General features: G+C 42.7%; 5 protein-coding genes across 5 annotated transcripts; 3 read left to right on the forward strand and 2 right to left on the reverse strand.

The window, feature by feature from the left end:
• Positions 1–551: 551 nt before the first annotated feature.
• SS1G_12678 (hypothetical protein) lies at positions 552–2,688 on the reverse strand (the record flags this gene model as incomplete). Its single annotated transcript, XM_001586053.1, has 6 exons — positions 552–670; positions 930–959; positions 1,421–1,682; positions 1,732–2,128; positions 2,175–2,545; positions 2,605–2,688. The coding sequence occupies 6 exons, from the start codon at positions 2,686–2,688 to the stop codon at positions 552–554; spliced, it is 1,263 nt and encodes a 420-aa protein (XP_001586103.1).
• A 413-nt stretch (positions 2,689–3,101) lies between these two features.
• Positions 3,102–4,244, forward strand: SS1G_12679 (hypothetical protein; the record flags this gene model as incomplete). The annotated part of the gene is made up of 4 exons (XM_001586054.1): positions 3,102–3,236; positions 3,298–3,510; positions 3,570–3,964; positions 4,151–4,244. 4 exons carry the CDS (start codon positions 3,102–3,104, stop codon positions 4,242–4,244), a joined length of 837 nt encoding a protein of 278 aa, XP_001586104.1.
• Positions 4,245–4,532: 288 nt separating this feature from the next.
• SS1G_12680 (predicted protein) lies at positions 4,533–4,961 on the reverse strand (the record flags this gene model as incomplete). The annotated part of the gene is made up of 1 exon (XM_001586055.1): positions 4,533–4,961. The coding sequence occupies one exon, from the start codon at positions 4,959–4,961 to the stop codon at positions 4,533–4,535; it is 429 nt and encodes a 142-aa protein (XP_001586105.1).
• A 966-nt stretch (positions 4,962–5,927) lies between these two features.
• Positions 5,928–6,287, forward strand: SS1G_12681 (predicted protein; the record flags this gene model as incomplete). The annotated part of the gene is made up of 1 exon (XM_001586056.1): positions 5,928–6,287. One exon carries the CDS (start codon positions 5,928–5,930, stop codon positions 6,285–6,287), a length of 360 nt encoding a protein of 119 aa, XP_001586106.1.
• A 761-nt stretch (positions 6,288–7,048) lies between these two features.
• SS1G_12682 (hypothetical protein) lies at positions 7,049–8,677 on the forward strand (the record flags this gene model as incomplete). Its single annotated transcript, XM_001586057.1, has 1 exon — positions 7,049–8,677. One exon carries the CDS (start codon positions 7,049–7,051, stop codon positions 8,675–8,677), a length of 1,629 nt encoding a protein of 542 aa, XP_001586107.1.
• Positions 8,678–9,059: the final 382 nt, after the last annotated feature.

Consider the following 9,059-nt stretch of genomic DNA (forward strand, 5'->3'; position numbering starts at 1 on the left):
AAGCGGTCCAAACATATCAATCCATTGTTCTTGGCGATATTTATAGTTTTACCCCAAGTAGATCTTATTATCAAACGGTTTCATGATATCCCGAGATGCTTTTTCATGGAGATGGAAATTCCTAATAATTCTTACCAAAAGCCCACAATAAACCCCGCGGACATTTTGTTAGACCGTGCTCGGGCACTTCTTTCTGATCATTCACTCTTTGATCATCCATTCAGTACCACATTGACGTCCCACAACATGATATCAAGTATTCTGGAGATCAACTACCAACTGTTAGTGCTCGCACCTATACTGGCTCTTCCTTAACTTTACACTAATCGACATTTAAAGTGCCGAGCTTGGCAAAGATCGAGAACATATGAGAACTTGGTAGACATTATAGTACTCCCCACGATAGGTTGATTCACGATAATCTTTCCTCGCAATACGAAATAGAACTATCTCGAATCAAAGATTGACCGTTATCGACTAATACTACTGTTATGGTAACCCTGACTGATGATGCAAAGCGTTGTTAACATTGGATTCCATTCCTTCATGGCTTAATAGCTGCTTGCTACTACTTTTGCCTCAGTTTCACGATCACGATCCTTTACCCAGCCTTCGGTCTCCGACATCATACCTCGTGATTCAACGTAGAAACTTTCTTTTTGTTGCATCTCTAATCCTTGCGCACGGATAGGGTCAATACTCCTCCAAGTTATTCAACATTTCAACAGGTTCTATATGCTCTTTCTTCATCATTAACACGTGATTAATGAACAAATCAAATATATGCTATCCAGATATCATAACTCCAAAGCACCCGAATACCACAGACTTATAACAGAGAATGAGATAATAGCAAACAAGACATCTATCTGCCCCAAATCTCGTTGACACGGACTCAAACCCCATGGTGCTGAGACCTCCGCTCATACCTCTCCTTCGGAGAACGAATGCACATGCACCTAATAGTGGTTGGTAGTGGTAATTAGTGAAGGTAAGGAAATATGTTCTAGTGAAGTCTCTATATTTACCTATATCCCATTGAGTAATTCATCTTTGAGCCATGGAAAACTCTTAAATGTCTGGAGTGCGAGTTGATGGAGACTGGATCTCTACAGTAAATATATTTTATTAAGTTTAAGTCTGCCGTGTGATCTACAGAGTCTTTGTTGACAAACTGATCAACATTATCTTTCTACATCGCCCAACAAATGTGATTATTTCCAATCAACTTTGTACCAAGATACTGGCGGTAACCAAAATGTAAGTATCCACTCAATCTGGACCTAGCTATTTCCATTTTTGATAAGGCTGCATTAGCCAAGGACAATCATCTAATAACCACGGGTGAGTAGCTTTGTGGAGTAGACGAACTAATTTCACGAATCAGTGGTATCAACGAGGACTTTCAAAACCAATCTACCCTCATCATCCTTGACTTTACCAGCCATCGCAAAGGCGTCCGGAATATTCTCGAATCCCTTGTATCTTTGCGTGATTAACTTGGAGAGATCTGGAAGTAGAGGATCCTTGCTCCCAACGAGTTTGATGGCTTCTGCGTAAGTATCTGCGTATCGAAAGACACCTACGAGATCAACTTCTCGTAAAGCCGCGGCGGAAATTGGTAATGTTTGTATGGGAGTTCCCATACCAATTAACATTATCTTTCCTCCCGGTTTAGTTGACTATCGTGAATTAGTTTCAAGCTCTCGATGAAACACAACTTGCACTTACATATATCGAAGCTTGGAGGCATGATTCAACACCTGTGCATTCAAATACTGCATCGACCTCCCCTTCTCCAGATGCCTCCTTGACCAACTCCGCGACCTCTTTCGCGAATGCCAATTTATCCTCGATCGACTGAGGTCTGGTCATAGGGACCAGAAGCTTGGCATCAGCAAATTTGTTCTGAATTGCAAAATCTAATCGATCGGGTTGTATATCTGCTATAACAATATTTTTGGCGCCAGTGACCCTACACATCGCTGCACATAAGAGGCCCACTGCTCCGGCACCAAAGATGAGAACTGTCTTGCCCTTTGGCAGAGCTGCTCTTCTCGAACCGTGTATTGCGACACTGAGAGGTTCGAGTACGGCACCGAGCTCAAGGGATACATTTGATGGTAATCTACAATAGTGAGCACGTGATCGAAAAGTACGGAATAAATACATACAAGTGACAATATGCTGCAGGATGATTGATTCGTTCTTGCAAAGTTCCCTGGAAATGTGGGAATGCTTTCGCCGAACTTCTAAACTTCATTTCTTTGCAGATATTGTATCTTCCACTTGCACATAAGTCACAATTCTTGCAAGGAAGTCCAACTTCTAACGCAACGTGATCTCCAACCTTCAGGTTCTTGACTTCAGAGCCAACGGCAGTAACAACGCCGGCAGATTCATGGCCAAGAGTCATAGGCTCCCTTACGATAATATCTCCATTTCTGTAGTGATTATAGTAATGTAAGTCAGATCCGCAAAGACCAGTCGCTTGTACCGCAACTTGTACCTCTGTTGGTTCAGGTACACCAAGCGTACGAGTTTCCTTTGAATGTTAGACCAGCAGATTCTTGTCTCATGAAACAATTAAAAACCTCCACTTACAACTTTCAAATCTTTGGCGCCATGGAGCACAGAAGCTTTCACATCTGTTTGCCCACCACTTTGGGTATTATCAGTAGAAGCCATAATGTCGAATAATTTCTTGTAGGAGATGATGGTATTTATCGGATTTTGAAATCATCTCAATGTAAAAATGTGTACTTGGGACTTTGCTCTTCGCCCTAGTACTTGGTGCTAATAAATACACCGTACTTTTTATGCCGACGAACCAGCCGGTTGTGACGGTGCCACAAACAAAGTCAGGTCATTAGGTCATTTCTTCCCCCACGACCCCACCAATGTGGAGTTCGGGGCATATTTGGACCAAGTTTACCCCTCACGTTCAACTTTCCCGCCCGTTGGTCGGAGAAGAAGCACAAGGGCTTTTTGTGAATTGGTCAATCGAAATTCGAGAACCTACTTAGTACTTACTAGTACCTAATACTTATTCAGTCAAGATGTGAAAGAACATCAGACATCTTCAGGTTCAACATAACACAATGGCTATCGCAGCTTCAGCAGCACTCTTCTCCCTAGAAGGGCAAACCGCCCTCGTTACTGGTGGTACTCGAGGTATTGGACAAGCCGTCTGCATAGCACTTGCAGAAGCAGGAGCAGATTTGATTTTGATACAGGTAATCCCATTTCGTTGCATTGAACTCAAATTGAATTATACTTACAAATCCCTGTGCCCAGCGTAATCGCGATAATCTCGAGACTCAAAAGGCTGTCGAAGCTCTAGGCAGGAAAGCTCCTATATACACTGCGGATCTTGCATCGAAGGAGGATGTCGCTGGAATCACTCCTACAATTCTGAAGGATGGACACTCGATACATATTCTCATAAACTGTGCCGGAATTCAACGCCGTCATCCGAGCCACGAGTTTCCGGATAATGACTGGAATGAGGTGTGTATCTCGTGGTATTTATGCAGAAGGCAGGTTGTGCTAAGAATTGTTAATTTTAGGTTATTCAAGTCAACCTCAATACTGTCTTCACCCTCTGTCGCGATGTTGGTGCCCACATGTTAAATCTCGAACCATCCGCTTCGACCGGCCGACGAGGTAGCATCATCAACTTTGCCAGTCTCCTTACCTTCCAAGGTGGTCTTACCGTTCCGGCATACGCAGCATCGAAGGGTGCCGTGGCACAACTCACCAAAGCTTTATCGAATGAATGGGCATCGAAAGGAATTAATGTCAATGCGATTGCTCCGGGTTATATCGAGACGGAGATGAATACTGCGTTATTAGCCAATCCGGAGAGATTGAGAAGTATCAGTGAAAGAATACCGGCGGGTCGATGGGGTGCTCCGGATGACTTCAAGGCGAGCGTTGTTTTCTTGGCAAGCAAGGGAAGCGCGTATATTTCGGGACATGTACTCACGGTAGATGGTGGCTGGATGGGTAGATGAAAATTTATGAAGAAATTATTAATATCATTTATTTCTAATTTATGTTCGAAATACCCTTGACTTTTGTCGTCATTGTCTTGGGTAGATTTTCATGTTGGTCTCACTCTTCGAGCTCTGACGCGTTATAACTTTAGCCTGGCAATGATGGTCTTGATATTTGTTTTCGCACACGCCGAAACCGATTGGACTGAAACGGGTCAAGTATATGCCGTCGAAAGGAATGGTTAACTTGAACGAACATATTTATTTATTTCAAATTGAAGGAAGCATTTGCAATACTATTATGCCCTCGTATATATTCGTGGTATTAATCGTTAGCATGACAGTCATGTAACTCATGACAACATAAATAAGAATCAAGAGTCCAGCCGTTATCCGCCATCCTTCAAAGACGAATAAGTTTTCTATCCATTCCCGCACCAAACCAGACTCCATAAACCAAATCTAGACACACAATTCCGCCGTTCCCATGGTATCACTGCATTTCCTTCTCAATGTCCCTTTTCAAATCCAGATTCAATCCAATCTTTCCCTTCCCACTCCACCATAAGGAATCATTCCCTGTCCACCATCCATCCTCCTCCAAACCATCTCGATCCTCCTCTCACCTTCTTCTTCTCCCTCAATCTTAACCCATCGCCCTTCTTTGCCCTTGTCCTTTCTTCTTCGAGTCGATAATTTCAGTTTCATAAATTGCACTTCGGTATTGAATTTGGTGTAGAGAGATCGTGTGCGTGAGAGGGTGCTGGAGGTTTTCAGAGAAGAGCCTGATGATTGGGAACTGAGACTGGGGGATTTGGAGTGGGAAAATAGTGTGGTGTATGTGGAGAGTGGTCTGCTATGGCTGGATTTGAAGCTGTGGTTGGTGGAAGACGTTGAGGAGGTGGTGTGTGTGGAAGTTGGAGTTGAGGGTCGGAGGAGAGGTGCATTCATTTCCAAATTCATTTTGGAATAATCTGGAGGATTTGCTGGGAAATTGATGATACGAAATAAGAAGAGGAAAGATAGCAAATGACTTGTATGCAATCGTAAAATCTGGAAGGAAAAAAGCAGGGAATTGTGATGCACCAGGCAATCTATATGAAATCTAAGATGCCGAGTAATTGCACTCTACCAGAGAAGCTTTTGAAAATGTATAGCATAGAAACATATCATCTCCACAGAAACCTCCTCTTTCTTATAAACACCACCATTGCCTCTGCCGTGTCTACCAACTCCCAAAATAAAACAAACGCATCGACTCCTACCTTATTACTCACTCCATTCTGCAATTCAAAATCAACAAATCCATTTAATCAACCCGAATAAATTCAACATGAAACCCGCGGCTAAAAGTCCTCAAAACATGGTAACAATTTTTTGAAAGCTCTGTCTAGACGTCGACAATCATATACGATAATGTATATGATTGGCATATAGAGCTTTGGAAGTAAGACGTCGTGGCGGTTGTGGTACCAATTTGCTGGGAAAATATTTGAAACGGGTAAGTTACAGGCTGTGGTTGTTCCGGGGGGGTTTTTGGCGCTTAACGGGGGTTGAAATATTTTTGGAGCTTCAAGCGATTTTGCTTGTTTGTTTGGAAGATGGGTCTTCAATCAAATAGATGGATCTCTTTCATGAATACTAGTTCCTTAAACAGCACTTGTTGTTCAATTCCAAAAGATTGTTGAGCTCTCGATTGATTGATCACGGAATGAAACAAAAGATAGATCTACTTCGAGTATGATATGATCTATGTGGTGTGGATGGGTGGTGGATGAATGTAACGTGACCAGAAAGACATGCAACTCACACCATTTCCGTTGCGCCCCCTCGTCTCCGAACTATCCTCTGCGGGAGAATTTGTAGGGCTGGAGGAGCAGACGTATGAAAATACTATGCAGGCCAATTAGAAAGGTGAGACACATAAACATGTGTTCTGTGGAGTTTCGATTATACTCATTTGCACCAGGTTCTTCTGCACATTCATTAATGCGTAACGGCATCGGTTTATTAATTTCATCAAGAGTGGAGGTTTTCCGAAGCTTTTCCTTTGCGCGAATGCGTAACTCCAAGCCGTTTTCCGGAGACGATATTAATTTATTGATATTTCAAAAGAGATTGGGATTTACCCAGATTAAGACAGCGTGGCAAGAAAACCTTATGATCCTGTTCATGAGAGATTTTATGAGAGATTATACCAAAAGGTGGATTCATGGTCATGGTTGTGTTCATGTTCATGTTTATGTTCATGGGTTATTGACTGGAGTTAACCGGTTCCTTACTACATAGTACATACTCAATTTCCCTTATGATTCTTCCGCTGCTGCTGCTTCTTCATAAAACAATACTCCGTACGCACACAGACATTACTATTACTGTAAGACATTTAAGACATTTAGGACATTCAAGACATCCAAGACTTTCAAGACTTTCATCATACTCCGTACAATACTAGGTACTTCTCTGACTCCATACCTTTTCCGGTTACCATTCGATATTTCTCCTTCATTCACTCCTTCACTCTGTTTATAATTGTTAATATTATTATAATTATTATTACTTTCCACTTCATTCGTTGCATACATTATTACATCGCAGATCACAGATCACGCATCACACATCACATCATCCGGAATATATACGTATCAATTCGATCCAATCCTCCTTCGAATCCTCTGTTGACGATTTAGGCTTATTAATAAGAAGAACGCTTTGGGCAGCCTTGCAGACAAGTCCAAGTCTTCAATTCAAAAATTTACTTCACTCATTCTAAAACGCGGAACCCTGCAGCTTCTCCTTAACACCGAGAAATTATTTGATATTTAGAACGTCTTGGTAGTGTCCCCAGCCAATATAAGGTTACTCATAATCTTCTACAGCAACCGCGTTGCATTGAGATTTTGACCTTTCAATCCTTTTAGGGAAAAGGTTCAAGAGGATTTCAAAGCTGTGCCAAGCGAATAATCTTCGACTGTTAATAATATCACACTGAATTGAAGGTTTATAAAGACACCAGCAACACAATTCGAGAAGCTACAGCATAGGGCACCATGGAGACAACAGAAGAATATAACGAGCGACCCTCGTTCACCAGGAGATCCCCATCTCCCACTGCACCGCCTAGACCAGCTATAGGAGCAACTAGGGACTTCACTCGAAGCGTTTCGACAGCTTCCGAAGGCTCAGTTTTTTCTGGCAGATCAAGTACAATGAGTCGTACATCAGAAAACAGTTCGGTGACCTCGGTATCTCGATCATCATCCGCGAATTATGGGACTAGAACATCTATGGCAGGTCTGGAAAGGCCAAAACGACGCGGTTATGTTCGACCACAAGGAACCAATTTTGCAAAGTCGGCACAATCAAGAGAGAGTGTTCTAAGCTTGGGAAGCATAGCGCATATACAATATTACTTCGCTCGAACCGGTCTGCTGGACGGAAAAGGTGGGCGATTGATGAAGAAGAGAAAGGATGGAAGAGAGACTTTAGATTTATCTGCCTTGGACACGTCATTCCTTGTACCTAATTCGGGATCCGATGCAGACTCAACATATGCTTCCACAGCTAGCAGCCCCGAGCTCTCTGCGCAATTAGGTGGTCTGATGGTGGAAAGTCCCTTACATGACTACAACGAGGACGTGGACCAAGATGTCAGCGGCGACGAAGACGATAATCCTCTACACCTCCTTCCTCCGACAGCAAGTACCTACATTCACCGCGAGAAGGTCATTGAACCTCCTCCAACTCTCAATCAGCTTAGACAGACCTTGGTCGATGCTCTCAATAATGCAACCATAGCTCTAGAAGATGCAAAGCACGCACGAACCCCACCGGCCTCTCCATTACCCATGCCCAGAGTCGAACCTACAAATCCCGCAACCCCTGATGCTAAGAATAGAGGCTGGTTCGAGGTACAAGGCATGCACATGCTCGACATTATGACTCTTGCTATCCGTGCAGCAAAAATGTACTATACCGCCCACGAGCATCCTGAACGCCTTCTAGCAATCAAGTCGGAGAAAGAAATCCGGGGAGAATTGTTATATGTTCTTGAAATTTTGAAACGTATGGCTACCCGAGGATTCGCCAATGGAATACGCACAGCGGAAAGGGAAACAATGAATGATTGGGTTGACGGCGTACGCAACATGCTCAGACGAGAGAAAGTGCTTGAGTACGAGGAGAGAGATTTAATAGCTAGTTGGACATGGCTTCATGCAGATGGCTGGGTAGGAAGGGAAATCGAAAGAGAGTATGCGTTCTTAAAATCCATGGATCCGGAACCTGATACTCTACCACCATTGTCATTAGTAAATGATGTAAAAGATGACAGTCAACTTCCTACACCACTTCTCGCGGAATTAAGAACCGGTCTAAGATTGGTGCAGCTACATAATGCAGCAGTCAAGAAGAGTAAAAGACCCTTTGGAGCAATATCTACCTTCCACACCGAGTTTAACAAACCATACCGATCAGCCGAGAACCTTCGATTCTGGGTTAAAGCAGCTGAATTAAGATGGGAAGCAGATGTCAAATTTGACGTCATGGGAGTGGTAAATAGTGAGGATCGTGATGCATGGGAAGGATTTGAAGAAGTAATTTGGAAATGGTGTCGAACGGTTCGGGAGGAGTTGTCGGAAGAATTAAAAAGACCAAGGAAGAATTCTATTAAGATCTAATTGTAATGGACTAATAGTCACTTCTGTTATGAGATTTTATCTTCGCATGTTTTTACGCTAGGGAAGGGTGGGAATGGAATGGAAGGAAAGGGAAGGCAGGGGGAAAGTTCTCCGCACATACATACCAATATTTATTGCACATAATCAGGGCGTGGACTTTACGGAGAGAGGTCAATGGAAATATCGGTTTTATGGGCATATATCTTTGTAGTATTTTTATATTTCTTTTATTACGCGCTTTTTCGCGCACTTTCTTTTTTTTTTCCTTTTTACTGTTCTTATTATTTTTTTTTTTTTGAAACTAGCATTAGCTTTAGCATCAGCTGGCTTTGTAGGAGTACTATACCCATACCCATACTCCGATTACCTTTTTAGCTATAGA

This window comes from Sclerotinia sclerotiorum, genomic scaffold (genome assembly GCF_000146945.2).
Source record: "Sclerotinia sclerotiorum 1980 UF-70 scaffold_22 genomic scaffold, whole genome shotgun sequence".
In the NCBI taxonomy this organism is placed as follows: Eukaryota; Fungi; Ascomycota; class Leotiomycetes; order Helotiales; family Sclerotiniaceae; genus Sclerotinia; species Sclerotinia sclerotiorum.